The sequence below is a fragment of the Oncorhynchus keta genome, chromosome 29 (assembly GCF_023373465.1).
Source record: "Oncorhynchus keta strain PuntledgeMale-10-30-2019 chromosome 29, Oket_V2, whole genome shotgun sequence".
Classification (NCBI taxonomy): domain Eukaryota; kingdom Metazoa; phylum Chordata; class Actinopteri; order Salmoniformes; family Salmonidae; genus Oncorhynchus; species Oncorhynchus keta.
Genome location: NC_068449.1, coordinates 15,008,226 through 15,035,539, shown reverse-complemented (window position 1 = coordinate 15,035,539; position 27,314 = coordinate 15,008,226). Strand labels below are relative to the sequence as shown.

The 27,314-nt window shown below is 44.3% G+C and overlaps 1 protein-coding gene across 2 annotated transcripts in view; it reads left to right on the top strand.

Moving 5' to 3' along the window:
• Positions 1 to 27,314, top strand: part of LOC118372811 (transcription regulator protein BACH2-like) — a 68,053-nt gene that overhangs the window by 36,039 nt on the left and 4,700 nt on the right. For both annotated transcript variants that reach the window (XM_052486090.1, XM_052486091.1), the window contains exons 2-3: positions 14,925 to 15,200; positions 24,768 to 26,339. In XM_052486090.1, coding sequence (XP_052342050.1) covers positions 14,937 to 15,200; positions 24,768 to 26,339 — 1,836 coding nt within the window. In that variant the 5' untranslated portion in view covers positions 14,925 to 14,936. The remainder of the gene's footprint in view (positions 1 to 14,924; positions 15,201 to 24,767; positions 26,340 to 27,314) is intronic.

Here is a 27,314-nt window from a genome sequence, read left to right as displayed (position 1 = left end):
ATAAGTTAGAGTAATAACCTCATGTCAATACAAAACAAAATTGCACTATCATTTCTTACTGTAAATAATGCCGTTAACATGACCCAGGTTATCACACAACCAACTAGTGTATACCAATAGTGTTGGATCTGTGACACCCACTTGTATAGGTCATATCGTCACTAATACTGCAGAGCCTTGCTACAAAGCAATATCAGTTCCCATTGGCTGTAGTGACCATAACAAGTGTGGCAATAACAAGGCCTGAGTACCAAAGGCATGGCCTAAAGTTATTCATAAGAGATCATTCAAAATGTTTTTTTCAGGACTATTTTGTTGAAGATGTAAAAAATGTACAGTCCCTGTCAAACGTTTGGACAAGAGTGTGCAAAGCTGTCATCAAGGCGAAGGGTGGCTGCTTTGAAGAATCTCAAACAAAAAATATTTTGATTTGTTTTACACTTTTTTGGTTACTACATGATTCCATGTGTGTTATTTCATATTTTTGATGTCTTCACTATTATTCTGCAATGTAGAAAATAGAAAAATAAAGAAAAGCCCTTGAATGAGTAAGTGTGTCCAAACTTTTGACTGGTACTGTATGTTGGTCTGATGTTTATGAGGAGAATCCAGATGCAGCACTTGGAGTATTTGGAAAATGATTCCTGCAACAGTTGACAAACATGCAGAGAATTGTCAGCCCCCTGAATTGATGATGAATTGCTAAATTGTATAGTTGAAATAAATTATACAAAAGAGGTTTCAAACAAGTCAGGCAATTCAGCTGATTGGTTGACATACTGTCAATTGAGAAATCTTGTGAATAAACCTTTTTTTAAATGAGAAATTATATTACATAAATAAGATAAATCATATAAAAAATGATGGAAAAAATCATTTTTAGCACAGCAAATTATATTATGGTCAGAAAACCCAATTCCTCTTCATTGTTCATTGAAGTTGATAGGTCATTTATAACAAAACCTTTTGATATAGCAAATCATTTCAATGACAATTTCACTGGTAAAGTGGACAAACTGAGAAGTTAAATGACAACATTGAAGAGTGAACCATCATATTTGTGTATTGAAGATCTAATAATGAAAGAGAAGGATTGCTGTTTTGAATTTGGTCAGGTTTGGAAGAGGTGGAAAAACCATTTTCATTCATCAGTAATGATAATACACCAGGTATAGTCAACCTATATGGGAAACTATTGAGAATGGTAGCAGACTGTATTGCCACCCCTATTTGCCATGCTTTTAACGAAAGCAAAAATGAGTGTGTGTGTCAAGAGATGTGGAAGGAAGCTAAAGTAATTCCACTACCTAAAAATAGTAAAGCACCCTTTGCTGGCTCTAACAAGCGACCAATCAGTTTGCTGCCTGTTTTTAGTAAACTGATGGAGAAAATTGTGTTTGAACAAATATAATGCTATTTTTCAAAGAACAAGATAACCACTGATTTTCAGCATGCATATAGGGAAGGGCACTCAAGTTGTACTGCACTGACTCAGATGACTGATGTTTGGCAAAAAAAAATGGATAATAAGATGATAGTTTAAGATGTATTGTTAGATTTCAGTGCAGGTATTTATGTTATTGATTATAATTTGTTATTGTAAAAACTCACTTGTTATGGCTTTATATCACCTGTCATCACATGGTTGGAGAGTAACTTATCGAATAGAACCCAGAGAGTGTTCTTCAATGGAAGCTTCTCTAACATCAGATATGTACAGTGTGGTATTCCTCAGGGCAGTTGTCTTGGGCCATTACTCTTCTCTATTCTTACAAATGATTTGCCACTTGTCATACAAGAAGTTAAAATGACTATGTATGCTGATGATTGCACACTCTACACATCAGCACCTGAAGCCTGGGAGTTCACTGAGAATCGTACCAAGTAGTTAGTCAGTGTCAGAATGGGTAATTAACAATAAATTGGTCTTAAATGCATCTAAATCCAAAAGCATTGTCTTTGGTTCAAAGCATTCTCTTAGGCCTAAGCCTCAACTGGAGTTGTGCATAAAGGGTGACCATTGAACAAGTTGGAAGAAGCTGAACTCCTAGGAGTACCATTGGATGGTCAGTTATCATGGTCAAGTTATATTGACAAAGTTGTGAAGATGGGGAGAGGTAGGTCTGTCACACCCTGATCTGTTTCACCTGTGATTGTCTCCACCCCCTCCAGGTGTCGCTTATTTTCGCTGGTGTATTTATCCCTGTGTTTCCTGTCTCTCTGTGCCAGTTCGTTTTGTATGTTTTTCAAGTCAACCAGGGTGTTTTCCCGTACTCCTGCTTCTATTCTCTTTTTGATAGTCCTCACGGTGATGACCCTTGCCTGTTTCTGGGCTCCATACCCTCCTGCCTGACAATTCTGCCTGCCCTGACCTCGAGCCTGCCTGCCACTCTGTACCTCCTGGATTCTGAACTGGTTTTGACCTTTTGCCTGTCCACAACCATTCTCTTACCTATCTCTTTTTGGATTGATGAATAAATATCAAAGACTCAAACCATCTGCATCCCGTGTCTGCATCTGGGTCTCGCCTTGTGCCCTTATAATGTCTGTTACAAAAAGATGGTTCTGATCTTGTCCCATCTTGATTACTGTTCAGCAATATGGTCAGGTGCAGCAAAGAAAGACCTAGCTGTCACGTTCTGACCATAGTTCTTTTGTGTTTTCCTTGTTTTAGTATTGGTCAGGACGTGAGCTGGGTGGGCATTCTATGTTGTGTGTCTAGTTTGTCTATTTCTATGTTTGGCCTGATATGGTTCTCAATCAGAGGCAGGTGTTAGGCATTGTCTCTGATTGGGAACCATATTTAGGTAGCCTGTTTTGTGTTTTGGTTTTGTGGGTGGTTGTTCCCTGTCTTTGTGTTTTATCCACCAGATAGGGCTGTTTCGGTTTTGCCACATTTATTGTTTTGTAGTTTGTTGATGTTAAGTGTCTCTTATTAAAGAACCATGGACTTCAACCATGCTGCGTTTTGGTCCTCCTCTCCTTCCCAGGAAGAAAGCCGTTACACTAGCAAAGTTGCAGCTGGCTCAAAACAAAGCAGCTCGTCTTGCCCTTAACTACACACACAGAACTAACAACAACAACATGCATGGTTAAGGGTTGAGAAGAAATTGAATTCTTCCCTTCTAGTCCTTTTATAAAACATTTGTGTGTTGAAAATGCCTAACCTCTTGTATAATCTATTTGCATACACTTCAAACAGACATACATACTCCAGCAGACACGCCACTATGAGTTTCTTCACTGTACCCAAACCAAAAACAGATTTAATGCGTTGTGCAGTTATGTATAGAGAGCTATGCCATCATGGAATGCTCTGCCACCAGAGGTTACTCAGGCAAAAAGCAAGTTTAGCTTTAAAAAACAGATAGAAAAACACATTTTCTCACAGTGCCTAATTTAACTTTACTATATATAAGAATCTGAATATGCGTATATGAATAGTGTGTAAATAGTATTTTAATTGTCTCTTAGTGTCTTTCTAATATATAACTCTTATTTAATTTTATTGAATGTAATGTAATATCTTATGTCCTTGTCTATAACTGTGGTGAAATCCTCCTCTCTCTCTCTCTCTCTCTCTCCCTCCCTGCCCTCAGTTTGAAATAAGACTACGGATCATAGCAATGTTTGATGTAACCGTGGAGAATAATGTGCCAATACTGAAGGATGTGAGACTGTGCCCTATGTGGCGGAGGTTACACCTGTCTTCTCACATTATTATTCTCCCACATTCATTTTCATGTTAGTGACTGTAACAAGACATGGTTTGGTCTTTGATGTGAGGGGATTAGTGTTTGTGAGCCGCGACAGCCCTGGGACAGATTATATAGTACAGTAGGAGGTAAATTAACAACCACTTGGTCATACTCGCATGCAGTCATACACCACCATGCTTTCACCCTCCAATATGAAAACAAGCTTAGGTTAAAAATGCTATATCCTCCTACAACATGCTATATCCTCCTACAACATCCTCCTACAAGTATTTTTTTAACCTTTTACTTGGAATGCTCACAAAAAAAAACATTGTCTCATACACTGGATAGGTGCAGTGAAATGGGTTATTTTACAGGGTCAGCCGTCATAGTACGGCGCCCCTGGAGCAAATTAGGGTTAAATACCTTGCTCAAGTGCACATCGACAGACTGTTGTCGGCTCAGGTATTAGAACAGCGACCTTTTGTTTACTAGCCCAACCTCTAACCGCTAGGCTACCTGCCGCCAAACATGGTCTATTTTCTAGTGTCTTGGTAAGAGCTCTCACAAGCCCCCACAGCACTGTCATACACATCCAATATATGACATATAATCACATTTGAGAGGTCCCTTAGAGATTGACATTATACAAGTCTCTCTATGAAATAGCCTGGAATCTTTTGGCCAGCTGTGAATATATTACAGATAATGATGCAGAAATGACTGCTGTGTCATGTTAATTGCGATGTGTGTGGTGCATAATCTGCTCATTTTGCAATGACACAAGGCAGTTAGTTGGTCTTTGGGGCTCGTGTTAATGTTCCTCATCATGTCCCATTAACATTGATGGAGCTGTGGAGGCCCTAAGAGGCGCTTCTTTGGGCGTAATCTAATGACTTTGGTAGGGACAGCGATTACAGAGAAAATACCATATTTTGATGCATATGCTAGAGCAGGGGTGTCAAACATCAACCGTTCCGCGGGAGGTTTGAGTAAAAACATGCACATTTCTCCCGGCTAGGAAATATTATGCATTTTAAGTATGGCCCTCCAGACCTTGGTGAAGACGAATGCTGCCCGCTGGTCAAAATACGTTTTGACACCCCTAGGCTAGAAGGACAGAGATCAAAAAGATACAGTTAGTCGGGAGGATGTTGAGGATTGTTGGGGAACTACATTGATACCGTGTGATCCGTAACCTTTCTTTCTTACTTGTTTGAATATCACCCATAATTCATTTTGGGTGGGTTCCCAGCCGATAACTTTTGTGTTGGCACTAGATGCTCTAGAATACTCCCATCGCGTTAATCCACAGATGTGAGACATCCAATCATATTCGAGGAACACCTGAGTTTAACTGAAACCCTAGTGTGCACGACATGGAGACAGAAGCAAAAGCCCCAGGCCATAAATGATGTCAGCCGCAGAGCTGAAAGAAGAGGAGAATGGATGACTTCAGTCAGGAAATGCACTGATAGCCATTGAAGAGTAGGTCCCTACAGATGGAAACTCCCCTGTTTGGGTTAGGACATGTGTAATGTATACACTCACCTTGTTGGTTGGGACTTGATCATCAAGGCCTGCAGCTTTTATTAGGGTCAGTAGTTGTCATAATCACTGTCTTCATGTGAGATGGGAGGATTAGACAGAGAGGGAGGGGGGTGAGATGTCTCTTCTTAAGAATATCTCTTCTTAGCAATATCATGTAACCTAAACGCACATGTAAACCTAAATGCACATGTAAACCTAAATGCACATGTAAACCTAAATGCACATGTAAACCTAAATGCACATGTAAACCTAAACGCACATGTAAACCTAAACGCACATGTAAACCTAAATGCACATGTAAACCTAAACGCACATGTAAACCTAAATGCACATGTAAACCTAAACGCACATGTAAACCTAAACGCACATGTAAACCTAAATGCACATGTAAACCTAAACGCACATGTAACCTAAACACACATGTAAACCTAAACGCACATGTAAACCTAAATGCACATGTAAACCTAAACGCACATGTAACCTAAACGCACATGTAAACCTAAATGCACATGTAAACCTAAACGCACATGTAAACCTAAACGCACATGTAAACCTAAATGCACATGTAAACCTAAACACACATGTAAACCTAAATGCACATGTAAACCTAAACGCACATGTAACCTAAATGCACATGTAAACCTAAATGCACATGTAAACCTAAACGCACATGTAACCTAAATGCACATGTAAACCTAAATGCACATGTAAACCTAAACGCACATGTAAACCTAAACGCACATGTAAACCTAAATGCACATGTAAACCTAAACGCACATGTAACCTAAACACACGTGTAACCTAGATGTGCTGTTGACGTCAATGCATGATTTGCCACAAATATCTGAGTTAGAATTTGTCCCTTCCAGATCCTGACCACTATGACAGATCACATCATTGTGTACTGTATTATCTTTCTTTAACACATTAAACAGGTATATTTCCCGTTATGGAAACACTGTTGGTGTGGAACGACCCACGCGTGTACTTTTGCTTTCAGCTGCAGAGAATGATAGTGTTAACCAGTGAATGAAATATCCTACATGAAAGCGGTTTGGCACAACATTCCTCTCTTTGTGACCATTTGTCAACAGAGGTTTTACACCTTCATGGTATTCACTCAAACTATTTTTACATTGACTATTTTTTTACATGCATTTTGTCCTCATACATCAATATTAGTTCTGATCATTTCCACATGAGCAAAATTATAAAATATCCAGATACATTTAGCCTTTATTTAACTAGGCAAGTCAGTTAAGAACATATTCTTATTTTCAATCACGGCCTAGGAACAGTGGGTTAACCGCCTTGTTCAGGGGCAGAAAAACAGATTTTTACCTTGTCAGCTTGGGGATTTGAGTTTGCAACCTTTCGTTTACTAGTCCAACACTCTAACCACTAGACGACCTGCTGCCTCAATTAATAGTCCCTATGGATTATGATATTGATTCAAGATGATTATTTGAGTGATGTTCTGTTTTCCATGTATGTTTTAGAGGAAGTGGAAACGGTGGCTGTTGCCCTGACGCTCAGAGGTGCCAAAGACCCAGTTCCCTGTATTTTTTCTCCCTCTGAAAGTACCCCAAAGAAAGTCACCCTGTGGTTTTGTCTCAGACTTTCTCTCACTTCCTTCACGTTTTTGGCCCTTAATGTCCTCTTGACATTCCCTGCTGTGATATTTCACCAGGTCCTCCCTCACATTGACATTAAGGTTGTGCTTTGTGTCACAGCCCAAACCTCCTTTCCTCCCCCAGACTATTTCCACTTGATCTGACAACGGATGCTATACTAATGGAGGCGCGATAAACTGTGAAAGCATGTCGTTGTTGTTCCTGACCTGTACTGTTTTTAACTTGTTAACCACAGGGCATTGCAGATATGAGTGGACCCCTAATGGCATTTCATTTTTTGTTGTTGCAATTTACAGATATTTGTATATTTTGACTCCTCTTTCTCAATTCAATTCAGTTCAATTCAAGGGGCTTCATTGGCATGGGAAACATATGTTAACATTGCCAAAGCAAGTGAAGTCTCTCTCTCCCTCTCACTCTCACCGGCTGTTGTGAGGTCGTCACCCAGCTCTGGGGTGAAACAGGATCAGCCACAGATCTCCTGGTGTGCTGCCAGCGCCAGCCAGGGACCACACACACTTCCCAGGGGGCCGAGGGTGAAAACTTTGAGGTTTTATGCACCATTGAATCTGAGATTATTTCTTTTTCCATTCGCTTTCATCCAATACGTAAGTGTGGACTGTATTTGTGGAATCGTTCTCAATGTATAAATCTTCAATTTATAAGGTTCTTGTATTTTGCGAGGCGAAACTGATGCATTCAGAGAAAATATCTGTTGTTTGTACTGACATGGCTTTTGTCAGTCATGAAGCAGCCCTGCAGCCACACACAAACACACACACATACACACACACACACACACACACACACACACACACACACACACACACACACACACACACACACACACACACACACACACACACACACACACACACACACACACACACACACACACACACACACACAAACACACACACCCATTCACTAGCCGGTCCATGTGTGACCATGAATGAATAGTTCTCTACACTCACTGACTGCTGGGGTTATTCCTGGCCAGCGCAGCAGTGTGTGTTTCTATCACATGGCCGGTCGGCTAGCTGAGCTTTCTGTTACCATTTTAAACTGGGCTGTGGTTGTGAATCACCCTGGGTTGGCTGGGCTGACCAACATAACACTTAGCTGTGGTAGGTCATGATTCACTCCTGCACCCTCCGTTTAGTTCACTTTAGTTTAGTCACCACCATATGGCAAAAATACTCTACAGCCTACTACACCGTGACCGCGCTCCCCACCGACTGGCTGGCTAGCATGGATGCCTTCCTGCTGGTAGCCAAGAGAAATACCTGCCCAGGCCCTCTGAGGGAGAGGGTTTACTACGGCACATTTAACTGGAGTCACTGACCTTGCCGTGGACTAGAGAGAGACATGATACTTTTCTGTGAAGTTGTCTGAGGTATGCATTTCATGAGTCATGGTTGTGGTGGATGCTGAAGTAGCGAACAAGGTGAAATTGAGTATTGATAGTGAGTGGCCAGGGATGGGAGCCACTGTATCATGTCAGCGTCTAGATGGGAGTAGATTGTAACTTACACCACTACTACTACTGTGACTCACTCCACACACACACACACACACACACACACACACACACACACACACACACACACACACACACACACACACACACACACACACACACACACACACACACACACACACACTCTTTTTCCTTCTCTCTCGCTGGCTCTTTCTCTCTACTCTGTAGTTAAATCATGAACTACTCAAAAGGATGATCTCTATTCTTCATGATGTATACATTTCACATGACGTATGCTCTTACTTAGTCCATTTGAAATGAATCAGTCTCTTAAATTGAACAGGCTGGCCGTGCACAGGTCGTCTCGCCCTTCAGTTGCCTCTCGAGTAACCCTTAAATATGCCGTTATCTTGTCTGCAGGGCCAGTGGAGAGCTCGTTTGCAGTAAATTCAATTTCACTTGACAATTCCAGGGTGACTTATAGCAGTAAAGAAGATTGAGAGTTGCACTAACAGTGTTAGGAATGACCTCAGAAGACATATATCATGGGTTACACTGACCTTCTGAAAGTGAGACATCCTAACCCTGATTCTGGAACAAAGAGGTATTGTTAAACACAGATGATGTGACTGGTGTATTTCCGGCCCAGCAGCTCTGGGCAAGGGCCCTGGTAATGTACTCCGTTGCCCAGATCCTTTTGCGTTCTTAATGTCACTCTTTTAATGTCTCATGCAACCTAATGGCCCTATTGTTTACTGATTATGTCTTGGAAGAAAATAAGTCAAACATTGTGCTATTGATTTCAGATGTAGCCGTCGAGCTGGGTCTCGCATAAAACCCACTCTCAAACCCTCCTTTTCTTATTCTCTCTCACACACACACCCAACGAGCACACACACACACACACACACACACACACACACACACACACACACACACACACACACACACACACACACACACACACACACACACACACACATGCAGACACACATTTTCGTGAGTTGAAAATAAGACATAATCAGGGCAGGGAGAAGACAGGAGGGAGGGAAGTAGGGCATAACAGTTGTCAGGGGTGTATAGTGTACCACCACTATCGGCCCTCAAGTGGGGAGCCCTGAATTATTACTGTTTGTTAATTAATATTTCTCTGCCAGCCCAGAGGAAGATTGTGGCCCCGCTCTCTGTGCTCTGTGATAAATAATTTACGTTTGTTTGCTGATAATCTCTATCAGATCTGCCGATGGCCACAAGGGGTGTGTTTTCTCTCTCACTCAGGGGACAGCCTTAGATGTGTGGCTGTTTTATGGACACAGATAGGTTGAATATAGGCTAGCCTCACTTTTAACTATCATGTTCTAATATTGCTCACTAAATTACTCTACGTTTCCGTGCGTTCCCTGTGGAAATTCCAGGTCGAAAAATGTATAATAGAGCATTTATTTTCAGTGACTCACCTGGATATGTCACGACTTCCGCCGAAGTTGGTCCCTCTCCTTGTTCGGGTGGCATTCGGCGGTCGACGTCACCTGCTTTCCAGTCACCATCGATCCATGTTTCATTTTCGTTTTGTTTTGTCTTCATTGTACACACCTGGTTTCCATTCCATAATCAGTGTTTCTTATTTAACCCTCTGGCTTCCCCTTTTGTTTTGAGCGTGATTGTCGTTGTCAAGTGGTTTCATTTGTGTGCTCTGGATATTTATGATTATCCTTGTTGGAACATTGCTTATATTGGGTAAAGCTCAGAGTTTTACTCATACCTGTGTCCTGCGCCTGACTCCGCCTTATCCATTCACCTAGAATGTTGACAGGATCATTTTTTTACATTGTGATTATTCTTTTTTTGTATACATTTTGGGGGGAATTGTTACTATGGGAGTTGATGTGGGTCTACGTGGCTTTCCTTCAGTGGTGGAAAAAGTACCCAACTGTCATACTTGAGTAAAAGTAAAGATACCTTAATGGAAAATGACTCAAGTGAAAGTAAAATTATATTTTTATTTGGTTTAAAATATACTTAAGTATCAGAAGTAAAAGTTAAATCATTTAAAATTCCTTATATTAAGCAAACCAGATGGCACCATTTTCTTGTTATTTTATTTACAGAAAGCCAGGGGTACACTCCAACACTCAGACATCATTTACAAACCAAGCATATGTGTTTAGTTAGTCCACCAGATCAGAGGCAGTAGGAATGACCAGGGATGTTCAGTTGATAAGTGTGTGAATTTGACTATTTTCCTGTCCTGCTCAACATTCAAAATGTAATGAGTACTTTTGGCTGTCAAGGAAAATGTATGGAGTAAAAAGTACAATATTTTATTCAGGAATGTAGTGAAGTAAAAGTAAAAGTAGGCAAAAATATAAACAAGTACAGATACCCCCCAAAATATACTTAAGTAGTACTTTAAAGTATTTTGACTTAAGTACTTTACACCGCTGCTTTCCTTTGAGTTGAGCTTCTTAGGTTTTATCACAGCTGTGCTATCTAGTGCTGATCTTGTTCATTTGCACCGCAGTCAGAGACAGTGTGGCCCAGAAGAGCTGTTCAATATTTAATTGTTGTCACTAATACAGATTCACAAGTCATCTACAAAGGGGAATGGGGGAGGTTTGTTAATGTGTTTGTTTATTGCCTTTGTAATGTCACCCCCCCAAAAAAAAACACACACACACACACACATACAGTTCCTCACTTGGCTGATAGTCATTGCTCATATACAGGTGTAATAGTGTAGCCTAGCATCAGTTGATTATCTCTCTCATCATCTGGAAGACTGATTCTCTCGTCCTCTATATCGGCCTACTGTGCTCTAAAATAACGACTGGTGTTTAGTTTATGTCTGTTTTTGCCTATACAACTTCTTGGTACACTGTATCCTATTGTAGTATAGTTGCCTACAGACAAAGCAAGGCAAAGTCGTAATAGATTTATACTTGTGAGTACCCATCCTCAGTTCACACCCTATAAGAAGAAGTAGGTGAGGAGGGGATAAGAAGGAGGGGGTGAGGAGGAGGGGGTTAGAAGGAGGGGTAAGAAGAAGGGGGTGAGGAGGAGGGGATAAGAAGGAGGGGGTGAGGAGGAGGGGGTTAGAAGGAGGGGGTAAGAAGAAGGGGGTGAGGAGGAGGGGTGAGGAGGAGGGAAGGATACACTCTACTCCCTTGGCACTCATCAAGTATTAACAGTTGGACTCCCAGAAGCCTGGAGTAATGATTATACAGTTTACAGCTTGTGAGATTATCGCTGCCTGTCTGTCTATAAGCTGTCTGTCTGGCAGACAAACATGATGTTTAAATATATCACCCACACACAGCAGGCAACATGATGAAACAATCTGCAACCGCTTGTTTACAGAAACAGACTATTTAAAAAAAGAAATCTGGTGTTTGTAGTGAGTTAAGGAATTTGACAGCCAAGAGCAAGTGTCATGAATAACAATGATAGCTAGTCTAATTTACAAAGGTATGGCATGGAGTTTGTTAGTATAATTAACAAAGGTATGGTATGGAGTTTGTTAGTCTAATTTACAAAGGTATGGCATGGAGTTTGTTAGTCTAATTTACAAAGGTATGGCATGGAGTTTGTTAGTCTAATTTACAAAGGTATGGCATGGAGTTTGTTCGTCTAATTTACAAAGGTATGGCATGGAGTTTGTTAGTCTAATTTACAAAGGTATGGCATGGAGTTTGTTCGTCTAATTTACAAAGGTATGGCATGGAGTTTGTTAGTATAATTAACAAAGGTATGACATGGAGTTTGTTAGTCTAATTTACAAAGGTATGGCATGGAGTTTGTTAGTCTAATTTACAAAGGTATGGCATGGAGTTTGTTAGTATAATTAACAAAGGTATGGCATGGAGTTTGTTAGTCTAATTTACAAAGGTATGGCATGGAGTTTGTTCGTCTAATTTACAAAGGTATGGCATGGAGTTTGTTAGTATAATTAACAAAGGTATGGCATGGAGTTTGTTCGTCTAATTTACAAAGCTATGGCATGGAGTTTGTTAGTATAATTAACAAAGGTATGACATGGAGTTTGTTAGTCTAATTTACAAAGGTATGGCATGGAGTTTGTTAGTCTAATTTACAAAGGTATGGCATGGAGTTTGTTAGTCTAATTTACAAAGGTATGGCATGGAGTTTGTTAGTCTAATTTACAAAGGTATGGCATGGAGTTTGTTAGTTTAATTTACAAAGGTATGGCATGGAGTTTGTTAGTCTAATTTACAAAGGTATGGCATGGAGTTTGTTAGTCTAATTTACAAAGGTATGGCATGGAGTTTGTTAGTCTAATTTACAAAGGTATGGCATGGAGTTTGTTAGTATAATTAACAAAGGTATGGCATGGAATTTGTTAGTCTAATTTACAAAGGTATGGCATGGAGTTTGTTAGTCTAATTTACAAAGGTATGGCATGGAGTTTGTTAGTCTAATTTACAAAGGTATTGTGAAGGTACATTGACATCGGTGTGTTACAATTTCTTTGCCTGTGGATGATTTGTGGTTTTGTCCCCCACATTTCAAACTGATACAGAGACATTAGTTATGTTCTGCTGCTGGCCTGTTTGGCTCACAGAGAGAAACTTGAGACTAGAGCAGTCAATCTGTTCAATCAAGTTCTGATTCTTTTCAATCAAGATTTTGATGAATGGAATAAGGTGTATTACTGTAGTCATACCGAACAAAACTGCACTAGAGAAATACACTAGAAGTTAAATGTTGACCAGGAGAAAACACATCCGTGCTAAAGATGTATCTTCGGCAATAACTAAACTATTACGAGGAGAGGAACACCAAAGTGGCTTATTAATAGTATTTGCAAGCATCACCGTTTCTTTATTGAGATACAAAGAGGCCGACAGTCTGATCCTCCTCCTCTTATGATGATGATGATGATGATGATGATGATGTGAGCCTTCTCTCCCATAGTCCTTTGATTTGGATTGTGTTAGGTTCTCTTTTGGTTATAAAGGAAACCTGATGGCGAATAGAAGATTTATAGTTCTGAGATGATTCCACCTGGAGTCTGTTCCTCTGCTGCAGGCCCCTGGCTCCAGGCTCTGTACATTATAACACTATGACTCAGCAGAAAGAAAGCCCTCCAAGCCTGATGAGTCCATACACACACACAAACATGCACAAACACACGCACAAATACACACATGCACAAACAAAACACACACACACACATACAGTGGGGCAAAAAAGTATTTAGTCAGCCACCAATTTTTAAGTGCATGGAGCCCCAGATCGAGGGAGATTATCAGTGGTCTTGTATGTCTTCCATTTCCTAATAATTGCTCCCACAGTTGATTTCTTCAAACCAAGCTGCTTACCTATTGCAGATTCAGTCTTCCCAGCCTGGTGCAGGTCTACAATTTTGTTTCTGGTGTCCTTTGACAGCTCTTTGGTCTTGGCCAGAGTGGAGTTTGGAGTGTGACTGTTTGAGGTTGTGGACAGGTGTCTTTTATACTGATAACAAGTTCAAACAGGTGCCATTAATACAGGTAACGAGTGGAGGACAGAGGAGCCTCTTAAAGAGGAAGTTACAGGTCTGTGAGAGCCAGAAATCTTGCTTGTTTGTAGGTGACCAAATACTTATTTTCCACAATCATTTTCAAATAAATTCATTAAAAATCCTACAATGTGATTTTCTGGATTTTCTTTGTCATTTTGTTTGTCATAGTTGAAGTGTACCTACAAGTGTACCACTTTTTAAGTGGGAGAACTTGCACAATTGGTGGCTGACTAAATACGTTCTGCCCCACTGTACACACACACAAACACAACCACAGGTGCACACACTCCTGGGCTCAGACAGACAGACTGCAGCCTCAGCTGTCTGTACTGTAGGCTACAGGAGATTTAAGTCCGACAGTGTTGAGGTGAGCACAGTGCAAGGCTTTGCATTGCACCTCTTTAAATCAATGTGGAACCATTTTGAGTGGCACAGACTAAGATTTCCTGCACATACGTAATATATTTATTTTCAATACTTTTATTGTCACATTGAATGATTTCCAATGTGCTCTAAACAAACAGCTTGTTTACAGCCCTGATCTCTAATGTCATCGTTGTCCTTTCGTAGGTATCAGCACACAATAAGATAATGCTGTTTGTGCAGTAGACTAGTAATCTCACAAGCCTGCTTACAAATCTCCATGAACGTCTGAGCTATGAATGTGGGTCAAGAGAGACTGGTACAGAGACTACATCTGTATCCTATTAGGATGTACCAGAGGATGTGTGTCAAGCTGCCTTGAAGAGGTGTTGAATCTTGGATTCTCTGTTGAAGCAATTGGCCGGAGAGGTGATAGAAAGATGTTTTAGGTTTGTCATTCCTGTGGTATGTCCCCTGTCAATTTTGTGTGCGAGTGCATGCACGTGGACAGGTATGTACACGTATGGAGGAGAGAGAGAACATTTACTTTCTCCATATAAAAAAAATGGCATTTCTACAACCTCCAAGTAATTGGGTCCTTTTCATCCTTGGCATCCATTGACTGTGCATCCAACCAATGTCTTGTCTCTGTGTGTGTGTGTGTGTTTGTTCTGCAGGGTGTGAGCGGAATGTCTCTGGATGAGGGGGCCCACGCCGGGTCCAGGGAGATGCCCATGTACGTGTATGAGTCGACAGTGCACTGTGCCAACGTGCTGCTGAGTCTGGAGGACCAACGGCGGCTGAACATCCTGTGTGATGTGACGGTGGTGGTGGAGGGGACAGAGATCAGGGCCCACAGGGCCGTCCTGGCAGCCAGCAGCAGATACTTCCTACAGGTGCTGCTGGGACACACACAACCTGAGCAGGAGCCAATCATCAGCCTGTCTGACAAGGTGAGTAACGACCAATGATGCACATGTATATATATATACAGTGGGGAGAACAAGTATTTGACACTGATGATTTTGCAGGTTTTCCTATTTACAAAGCATGTAGAGGTCTGTATTTTTTTTTATCATAGGTACTCTTCAACTGTGAGAGACGGAATCTTAAACAAAAATCCAGAAAATCACATTGTATGATTTTGAAGTAATTAATTTGCATTTTATTGCATGACATAAATATTTGATCACCTACCAACCAGTAAGAATTCCGGCTCTCACAGACCTGTTAGTTTTTCTTTAAGAAGCCCTCCTGTTCTCCACTCATTACCTGTATTAACTGCACCTGTTTGAACTCATTACCTGTATAAAAGACACCTGTCCACACACTCAATCAAACAGACTCCAACCTCTCCACAATGACCAAGACCAGAGAGCCGTGTAAGGACATCAGGGATAAAATTGTAGACCTGCACAAGGCTGGGATGGGCTACAGGACAATAGGCAAGCAGCTTGGTGAGAAGGCAACATCTGTTGGCACAATTATTAAAAAATGGAAGAAGTTCAAGATGACGGTCAATCACCCTCGGTCTGGTGCTCCATGCAAGATCTCACCTCGTGGGGCATCAATGATCATGAGGAAGGTGAGGGATCAGCCCAGAACTACACGGCAGGACCTGGTCAATGACCTGAAGAGAGCTGGGACCACAGTCTCAAAGAATTAGTAACACACTACGCCGTCATGGATTAAAGTCCTGCAGCGCCCGCAAGGTCCCCCTGCTCAAGCCAGCGCATGGCCAGGCCCGTCTGAAGTTTGCCAATGGCTATCTGGATGATCCAGAGGAGGAATGGGAGAAGGTCATGTGGTCTGATGAGACAAAAATATAACTTGTTGGTCTAAACTCCACTAGCCGTGTTTGGAGGAAGAAGAAGGGTGAGTTCAACCCCAAGAACACCATCCCAACCGTGAAGCATGGAGGTGGAAACATCATTCTTTGGGGATGCTTTTCTGCAAAGGGGACAGGACGACTGCACCGTATTGAGAGGAGGATGGATGGGGCCATGTATCGCGAGTAGGCAACAACCTCCTTCCCACAGTAAGAGCATTGAAGATGGGTCGTGGCTGGGACTTCCAGCATGACAACGACCCGAAACACACAGCCAGGGCAACTAAGGAGTGGCTCCGTAAGAAGCATCTCAAGGTCCTGGAGTGGCCTAGCCAGTCTCCAGACCCGAACCCAATAGAAAATCTTTGGAGGGAGCTGAAAGTCCATAATCCCCAGCGACAGCCCCAAAACCTGAAGGATCTGGAGAAGGTCTGTGTGGAGGAGTGGGCCAAAATCCCTGATGCAGTGTGTGCAAACCTGGTCAAGAACTACAGGAAACGTAATTGCAAACAAAGGTTTATGTACCAAATATTAAGTTCTGCTTTTCTGATGTATCAAATACTTATGTCATGCAATAAAATGCAAATTATTACTTACAAATCATACAATGTGATTTTCTGGATTTTTGTTTTAGATTCCGTCTCTCACAGTTGAAGTGTACCTATGATAAAAATTACAGACCTCTACATGCTTTGTAAGTAGGAAAACCTGCAAAATCGTCAGCGTATCAAATACTTGTTCTCCCCACTGTATGTATGTATACGGTAACACCCTGAGAAAGTATTAATTACCTGACTTGACAGACTTTAGGCTCCCCTCGGCGTGGCCATTTTATTACTGTTATGTTGCTATATTATAACAGCCCTTCCATTACATTCAGAGACATGTCCTAGTTTGGTGAATTGGGCGTGTCAGTCAGAGAGAGAAGGAGAGAGAATCTAGACTTTTATTGAGTCTCAAAATTCACACTCTTTTGTGTTCATGTGTCTGTATGAGAGAGAGAGAGAGAGTGAGAGAGAGAGAGAGAGAGAGAGAGAGAGAGAGAGAGAGAGAGAGAGAGAGAGAGAGACACAGAGAGAGAGAGAGAGAGAGAGAGCGAGAGAGAGAGAGACACAGAGAGAGAGAGAGAGAGAGAGAGAGAGAGAGAGAGAGAGAGAGAGAGAGAGAGAGATTCTCTCCTACATGTCTAGAGGTAGACTACAAACAATATATGCAGGACAGAATTAGGTCAATGTCCATTAATAATAAAAACAGAAAAAAAGAGCAATTCAGTTTTGGAAACGTCTAAAATAGTGACATCCAAGCCCTGCAATATTGAGCTGAGCAAAAAAAAAATGCCCTCATCCAGCTGGTCCTGGGGCTGAGTTCACAAACCTGTTCTTCTAACACACTGAACACACCGAATCCCAATCAATCAGAATAACAACCAAATTACAACACAGTCAAACAAAACTACACAACCTATTGGGAAACACAAGCACAAAGCAAAATGCAGTGCTATCTGTCCCTAAATGGACAGCACACCATGGCAAACTATCTGACCTGGGTTTCTGTACAAAACATTAGAAAAGCATTGACAAAGTACAGGCTTAGTTAGCACAGTCTTGCCATTGAGAGGGGTAGACACAGGAAAACCTGTCTCCCTATAGAGGAAAGGTTGTGCAACCACTGCACCACAGCAGAACCCGAGATAGAGCTGCCTTTCATGATAAAATGTAAAAAATATATATATAAACAATTAGAGTAATTTCCACAAATTTGAAACTTGTAATGCGTCTGTGTGTAGCTGGTGTAGATGAGTCAGGCGCAGGACAGCAGATATGAGTAATGTATGCAATTTTACTCAACAATAATCACAATACACATCAATAAATCCAAGACCACAAATACAATAAACAATCACTCACAAACAAACATGGGGGAACAGAGGGTTAAATAATGAACAAGTAATGTCAAGACCCGGTTATGAACTCGGGTCTCCAGTGTGAGAAACAGTCACTTAGCAAACTGAGCCACTAATAGTCAGCAGAACCCAGAAGATGAGGCAGACACAACAGTACTTGAGACGGTGTTTTAATAAAGTAAAAAGGAAAGTTCTTCAGACAAAAATATAAATCCACAACGTCAAAAGTAATTCCAAGAGAACAAAGGTAATCCTCCAAGTCAAAAGGTAAATCCACAAGATGGTTGGTACAGCAGAAAAAAAGCCTCAAAAGATAATAAAAAATAAATGAACGAGAACAAAAACAGAGTACCACAAGAGAGTCCAACTGGAGCAACAAATGTTCACAGCATCGCTGGGGCTGGGTGCTAACATTCAAACACAGAGCAAAGAACTGAGGAAAACTAAGGGTTTAAATACAATCAAGGGAAACGAGGCACAGGTGCAAATAATAACTGGGAACAAGGGAAAACAACCCCCCCCCCCCTTGACGCGCGGCCGACACCGACCTCGGGGATGACCCAGAGGACGAGGCACAGGGCGATCCGGATGGAGACGTGGAACTCCCGCAGCAACGAAGGGTCCAAGACTTCCTCCACCGGCACCCAGCATCTCTCCTCCAGACCATACCCCTCCCACTCCACGGAGTACTGAAGGCCCCTCGCCCAACGCCTCGAGTCCAGGATGGCTCGAACAGCATACGCCGGGGCCCCCTCGATGTCCAGAGGGGGAGAAGGAACCTCCCCCACCTCAGACTCCTGGAGTGGACCAGCCACCACCGGCCTGAGGAGAGACACATGGAACGAGGGATTAATATGGTAATCTGGGGGAAGCTGTAACCTGTAACATACCTCGTTCAATCTCCTCAGGACTTTGAATGGCCCCACAAACCGCAGGCCCAGCTTCCGACAGGGCAAGCGGAGGGGCAGGTTTCAGGTCGAGAGCCAGACCCGGACCCCTGGTGCGAACACCGGGGCCTCACTACGGTGTCAGGCGGCGTTCGCCTTCTGCCGCCTCATGGCCCATTGCAGGTGCACATGGGCGGCGTCCCAGGTCTCCTCCGAGCGCTTAAACCATTAGTCTACCTCAGGAGCCTCGATCTGGCTCTGATGCCAAGGTGCCAGAACTGGCTGATACCCCAGTACGAACTGGAAGGGGGAGAGGTTAGTGGAGGAGTGGTGGAGTGAGTTTTGGGCCAACTCTGCCCAGGGGATGAACGCCACCCACTCCCCCAGCCGGTCCTGGCAATATGACTGCAGAAACCTACCCACATCCTGGTTTACTCTCTCCACCTGCCCGTTACTCTCAGGGTGAAAACCTGAGGTGAGGCTGACCGAGACACCCAGACGTTCCATGAACGCCCTCCAGAACCTGGACGTGAACTGGGGACCCCGATCAGATACTATGTTCCTCAGGCACCCCGTAGTGCTGGAAGACGTGAGTGAACAGAGTCTCCGCAGTCTGTAGGGCCGTAGGGAGACCGGGAAAAGGGAGGAGACGGCAGGACTTAGAAAACCGATCCACAATGAGCAGGATCGTGGTGTTGCCCTGTGAGGGAGGAAGATCCGTCAGTAAGTCCACTGACAGGTCCCTCTGGGCAGGTGCCTGGGAGCCTTGCACTGGGCACACACCGAGCAGGAGGAAACATAAACCCTCACGTCCTTGGCCAAGGTGGACCACCAGTACTTCCCACTAAAACAGCGCACTGTCCGACCGATGCCTGAATGACCAGAGGAGGGTGACGTGTGGGCCCAGTAGATCAACCGGTCGTGGACAGCAGACGGAACGTACAGACGCCCAGCTGGACACTGTAGAGGAGTGGGCTCTGTACGTAACGCCCACTCGATGTCCGCATCCAGCTCCCACACTACCGGTGCCACTAGGCAAGGGGCCGGGAGTATGGGAGTGTGGTCCATGGACCGCTCCTCTGTGTCATACAGCCGGGACAGTGCGTCTACCTTAGCATTCTGGGAACCTGGTCGGTAGAACAGGGTGAACACAAAACAGGTAAAAAACATGGCCCACCTTGCCTGGCGAGGGTTCAGTCACCTCGCCGCCCGGACCAAAGGCCCTGTCTGCCTCAGCCGACCACTGCAGTCGCACCGGTCCCCCCTTCAGCAGTGACGTAATGGGAGCCGCTACCTGACCAAAACCCCGGATAAACCTCCGGTAGTAGTTGGCAAACCCTAGAAACCACTGCACTTCCTTTACCGTGGTGGGAGTCGGCCAATTACGCACGGCTGAAATGCGGTCACTCTCCATCTCCACCCCTGAAGTGGAAATGTGGTACCCTAGGAAGGAGATGGACTGTTGGAAAAACAGACATTTCTCAGCCTTGACGTACAGGTCATGCTCCAACAGTCAACCAAGCACCCTGCATACTAGGGACACATGCTCGGCTCGTGTAGCGGAGTATATCAGAATGTCGTCGATATACACCACTACACCCTGCCCTGCAGGTCCCGGAAAATCTCATCAACAAAGGTCTGGAAGACTGAGGGAGCATTCATCAACCCGTACGGCATGACGAGGTACTCATAGTGCCCTGAGGTGGTACTAAATCCCGCCTTCCACACGTCCCCCTCCCGGATACGCGCCAGGCAGCGTATCAGATCACAGTGATCTGATTGATACCTCTATAGTCAATACACGGGCGCAGACCCCCATCCTTCTTCTTCACAAAAAAGAAACTCGAGGAGGCAGGTGAAGTAGAGGGCTGAATGTATCCCTGTCCCAGGGATTCTGAGACATATGTTTCCATAGCCGCCGTCTCCTCCTGTGACAGAGGATACACGTGACTCCTGGGAAGCGCAGCGTCTACCATGAGATTTATCGCACAATCCCCTCGTCGAAGGGGTGGTAATTGAGTCGCCCTCTTCTTACAGAAGGCGAGAGCAAAATCGGCATATTCTGAGGGCATGCGCACTATGGAGACCTGGTCTGGTCTTTCCACCGTAGTCGCACCGATGGAAACCCCTACACACCTCCCTGAGCACTTTCGTGACCACCCCTTGAGAGCCCTGTTGCCACGAAATAGTGGGGTCATGACAGGCCAACCAGGGTAGGCCCTGCTCCGCGGGAAACACAGGAGAATCAATAAGGAAGAGACTGATTCTCTCCTTGTGACCCTCCTGCGTAACCGTGCCCAGTGGAGCGGTGGCCTCCCTAATCAGCCCTGACCCTATTGGTTGACTATCTTCGGCATGCACAGGGAAGGGCATATCAACAGGAACAAGGGGGATCCCTAAACTAAGAGCAAATGAACGGTCAATAAAATTCCCAGCTGTGCCTGAATTTACTAGCGCCTTATGCTGGGAATGTGGGGAAAACTCAGGAAATGTAATAAACACATACATGTGAGCAACAGGGGGCTCTGGGTGAGCCTGGTGCCGACCCACCTGGGGTGACACGATAGTGCCTAGGCCTGATAGGCCTGTTGCCTCGACTCCCTGAGGGACCCCTCCAGCACCAACCAGCAGTGTGCCCTCTGCGGCCACAGATGGTGCAGGGAATGGCCCCTCCTCCGGTTGCCCTAATTACACCACCTCCCAGCTCCATGGGCGTCGGAGTGGAGTTGCTGGGGGATGGAACTGACAGGCCCCGATCCGGGGGGAACGTACCATGCTGCGCTTTGGTCCAATCCTTGCGACTCCTCGCCAGAAGAAGAGGACGAGCGTTGCAAATAATCACAATACACGTCAATAAATCCAAGGCCACAAATAATGAACAAGTAATTGGGGAATTGAAACCAGGTGTGTAAGACAAAGACAAGGACAAAATGAAAAGTGGATCAGCGATGGCTAGAAGGCCGGTGACGTCGACCGCTGAACGCCGCCCGAACAAGGAGAGGGACCGACTTCGGCGGAAGTCGTGACAAAACCCTAATTCAAGGTTTCAGACCTCTGATGAGAATAGGCTACCCATCCTGTTGGGGGAGGAATCAGAGAGCTGTGGGTTGGCAGTGCACTAGATTGCTGCCTACCATAAGATGAGTGACAGTGTCTGACAGAGCAACCAACCTGCATGTTCTCTATGCCATTATTATTGTCTATTGTATGGTTATTTTTACTCTTGATTATTCTTTTTAATGATAAAGTTGAAAATCTTTAGTCTTATTATTATTTTAATTATGTTAATATGGTCAATTAATAACTTACATGAAATTTCCAAAGTACGCTTTTGCAATATGTACATTGTTATGTCATGTCAATGAAGCAATTTGAATTGAAAGCAATTTTAAATTGAAAGCAATTTGAATTGAAATTGAGAGAGTGAGAGAGAGAAAAAGAGAGAGAGGGAGAAAGAGGGGATAAGAGGGAGGGAGGCGGCCGGGTAGCTTGCTCAGTTGTCACACTTTAGCATTCCTTTGCTTGTGTGTTGGCAGGATTCCTGATAACCCTGTGGGAATTTCTAGATTCAGTGATACATTATATTTCTGCCTCTGTAACTAATCGTGGGCAAAACAGCCCCGGCCCACATTCCACTGCCTCCATTAGCATGTAAAGTCCTCGATCTGTCAATTTGATTAATACTGTATGTCTCTTTGACTCTACCTCATACGGTAATCACTATCAACGACTTTATACGTCAAAATCCATCCTCTAATGACTAGAAAGCATTGCTTATTTTCTCTCTTCTCTTTCTCTACAGACATCCCCTCTCTCCTTCTACCGGTCTCTTTGTAGTGTGGAATTTCTCTTTCTCACTCACACTAATTTTATGTCTATCCATCCTCTCGCTTGCCTCCTTTTTGCTCTATAGTATATCTCGCAATCTCTTCCACTCTCTCTCTCTCTTTCTCTCCATTTTCTCTCTCATTCTGTTTTTGCTTTCTCTCCCTGTCCTCATTAGAAGGGCTGGTACAGTAGTAACATTAAAAAGGCTTGTCTGTGTTCATAAAGACAATCTTCTGGTGTGTTCATAAAGATATGCTTCTGGTGTGTTCATAAAGACATGCTTCTGTGTGTTCATAAAGACATGCTTCTGTGTGTTCATAAAGACATGCTTCTGGTGTGTTCATAAAGACATGCTTCTGTGTGTTCATAAAGACAATCTTCTGTGTGTTCATAAAGACATGCTTCTGGTGTGTTCATAAAGACATGCTTCTGTGTGTTCATAAAGACATGCTTATGTGTGTATTCATGTGTGTTCATAAAGACATGCTTCTGGTGTGTTCATAAAGTTCATCTGTGTGTTCATATCCATTCTCGCTGCCTGCTCTATAGTATATCTCGCAATCTCTTCCACTCTCTCTCTCTTTCTCTCCATTTTCTCTCTCATTCTGTTTTTGCTTTCTCTCCCTGTCCTCATTAGAAGGGCTGGTACATAGTAACATTAAAAGGCTTGTCTGTGTTCATAAAGACAATCTTCTGCATAAAGATATGCTTCTGGTGTGTTCATAAAGACATGCTTCTGTGTGTTCATAAAGACATGCTTCTGTGTGTTCATAAAGACATGCTTCTGGTGTGTTCATAAAGACATGCTTCTGTGTGTTCATAAAGACAATCTTCTGTGTGTTCATAAAGACATGCTTCTGGTGTGTTCATAAAGACATGCTTCTGTGTGTTCATAAAGACATGCTTCTGTGTGTTCATAAAGACATGCTTATGTGTGTGTTCATAAAGACATGCTTCTGGTGTGTTCATAAAGACATGCTTCTGGTGTGTTCATAAAGACATGCTTCTGGTGTGTTCATAAAGATATGCTTCTGTGTGTGTTCATAAAGACATGCTTCTGGTGTGTTCATAAAGACATGCTTCTGTGTGTGTTCATAAAGACATGCTTCAGGTGTGTTCATAAAGACATGCTTCTGTGTGTTCATAAAGACATGCTTCCGTGTGTTCATAAAGACATGCTTCTGGTGTGTTCATAAAGACATGCTTCTGGTGTGTTCATAAAGACATGCTTCTGGTGTGTTCATAAAGACATGCTTCTGCAGGCACATGAGGCAGCTGCTGACACTAGCTGAAAATAGACCCTCAGAACACTCAGCACTCTAACGGCACTCTACCTCCCCCCCAGCCCCCGACACACACACACACACACACACACACACACACACACACACACACACACACACACACACACACACACACACACACACACACACACACACACACAGGCAAGCACGCACTGTGCACACAAACACACACACACAGACTGCGCTCACACACGCACACACTGCGCTCACACACACAGACACACATACACACACACACACACAGGCAAGCACACACTGCGAACACAAACACACATACACACACACACATAAACGGGCACACACACACACACACACACACACACACATACACCAGGCCTGCTGGCTATCAGCTACTAAGAGAGAGAACAGGAGAGGGATGAAGGGGGAGGATGGGGGATGGGGGTGCTAGAGAGGATGGGGAGAGGCGAGGATAGAGGGGCTAGGAGGGGAAAGGAGGGGGAGTAGGTGAGCTCAAGGGGGAGATGACAACAAGTGAGAGACATATTTTAAGGACGGGTGACTTTCACCTTCAGAGAGGGATGCGCCCCTAGGCACTCATTGGGATGATGGTGGGAGGGGGAGGGGATGTGCTCCAGTTAGTTTGCTCAAAATGTGTCAAAATAAAACATGAATGTGTAGTCTACACAATCCAGAGTTTGTTAACTTTGTGTGTTAGCAGCAGATTTTTCCCAACTCTCACACTCTCCACATAAAATCCCCAGGACGAGTAACAACACAACAGATAACACTGTGTTTCCTCCTCTCATCAGATCACAGCCAGGGGGTTTGCCCCGCTGCTACAGTTTGCCTACACAGCCAAACTGGTTCTGAGCAGAGAGAACATCCATGAGGTGATCCGCTGTGCTGACTTCCTGGGCGTTCACAACCTAGAAGACTCCTGCTTCCGCTTTCTACAGGCCCAGCTGCATAGCGACACGACTGATCACAACAATGGCCTTTGTCGCAAGGAGCTGCCGCTGTCGGTGCACACAGGTAACCTCATCACGGAGGAGGATGGTGACGGTGGTGGTTCCACGTCGTCCGAGACCCCCAGAGTGACGTCATCCTCTGCGCCGAGGTGGCGACCCAATCACTCGACCCTCATGCCCCTCACCAGCAGTCTGACCTCTGACCTCCCACAATGCCCCAAATACAGGAAGTACCAGCAGGCCTGCGCCAAGCACAACGGAGAGAACGAGGACGATGATAGCATCACCTCGGCCGCCTCGTCACTATGCCATGCCTCAGCCTCCCCAGGCCGCTCAGAGACCAGCAGCACCCACCAAGGGGCACAACCCCTTTCCCCCTCCAGAATCAAAGAGGAGCCCCGCTCCGGGGGCGAGGGAGAGGAGAGCCCCCCAGGACTGTCAGAGGATAGCCAGAATGTCCTGGAGATGGAGTTTGAGGGGAGGCCGGAGCCCTTAGCGCATCCCCCCAGCAGAGGTTATCCATCTTGCCTGCACCTCCAGAGGGGCCTCCTGGATCTCAACAACCCAGCCAGCACCCTACCTTCCACTCCTCTCACCCAGCAGCTACTGACCAACAGACTCTCACTAGCCCATAACAGGGACAGAGACAGGGAGGCATCTCAGGGGGAGGGTGGAAGGGACCTCAGGGCGGTGTCTGCAGAGACAGTGGGATCTTCTGTTGGAGACATAGAGGGGGTAGTAGAGGACATGGCAATGAAGCCCCTTGTCTTAGACAGAGTCAGCAAACGGGAAGTGGAGTTGGATCGCCGCAGCAGCGTCATTTTCTCTTCCGGGGCATGTGACCATCTGGGAACACCGTCTCAATCCTACTCTGACCGGAAGTCTCTGGAAAAAGATCTGTTGGAGATCACCTCGAAATCCCTGTGGACAGGTGTTAGTCAGTCTCTCCCCTTCCACCAGACATACTCTCCCCTACCCTCCTCCACCACCTCCTCCACGGCCCTCCAGGACCCCCTGCCGACTATGGCCTGCCGACCGCGGCCCACCACCAGCTGCCCTCTGCCCATAAAGATCTCCTCCTGCTCCCCTGCCTGCGAGCCACGCACACGCACCTCCAGCTCCTGCTCATCTTTCTCCTACCTGGAGGACGGTGGCAGTGGGGACTCGCCCTCCAGCCTGCCCCAGTTTGAGTTCTCCTCTTCCCCATGCTCTGTATCGGGCTCAGGCTTGGCTCGCTGCCTGGTGGGGGAGCAGAGGAAGCACAGTGGGATGGTGGTAGGGGAAGCCATATTCTCTCAGGGCCGCACCAAGATCAAGTGTGAACGGTCGTATGGGGCCAACTCCACTGATGAATCCGGGTCCTTCTCAGAGGGAGACAGTGAGTCTGGCCCTGCCAGAGAGCCAGGTCCCGAAGTCAGTATAATTTATCTATCTATACTACATATTGAAATTGTGATTTGTGCTATTCAAAATGGGTTTTGCCAACATCTAAAATTGCTCTGACAAAATGTTACTGCGTCAGAGAGATACCACGCGGTTAGTGCTATGGCTGGGAAGATGAACTGTGTTGTAATAATTATGTTTTGATGGTTGTCAGAGTTAGTTCTGAAAACCAAAAGGGATAAATATCTGAACAAATAGCTAGGACCAGTCATCTTAATGAACTGCTCAACAAGCAGTGGTGAAGACATAAGACAGAGAGAGAGAGAGAGAGCGACAGGGAATTGAATAGACTAGTTAACTGTACACTATATGACAACTGTTGTTCTGGGGGAAGAAGAGCCTGGAGAGCTTAGAACAGTAGTAGTCTTAGTCATCTGTGAGATTTCTGTTTCACAAAATGTCTGGATGCTATTCACCTCTAAAGCTATAGTCATGGCCCGTCCATTGCACACACCATCCATCCATACATCCCTCCCCTATTCACAGCCTAAAGCCTCTAAGGATAAGACCTTGATTTCAAAGTCTTTGTTTACTTTAAGAGAACCGCAGGGATTGCCATGGCAATGCTTAAGCGCCCACTCCATCTCTCATGTTGCTGTGTGGAGGGAAATTAGACGATTCTTCTTGTGCTACACTGTGGGCTGATGTCTGTCGTTCAGAGGCTCTGAGAGACTCACACGGAATCAGCAGCGTCTTCTATTAACTAATCTATATCAGCTTTATTTCAGAACCAATGGTGAGTCAGTGAGAGACAGGCTGGTGGAACGGTGTGAGTGGGAAAGAGATTGATGTAATACAATGAATGACTTCTGAAAATACACAAACAGTGATAGACAGAATCATTGACTTTTTCATCACAGCTGTTTTTAGATGAATGGAAGGCAGTGGATATAATGCTCAGGTAGGTAGAGTTCCGTAGAGGTGCCATTTTTGCATTGAATTGCA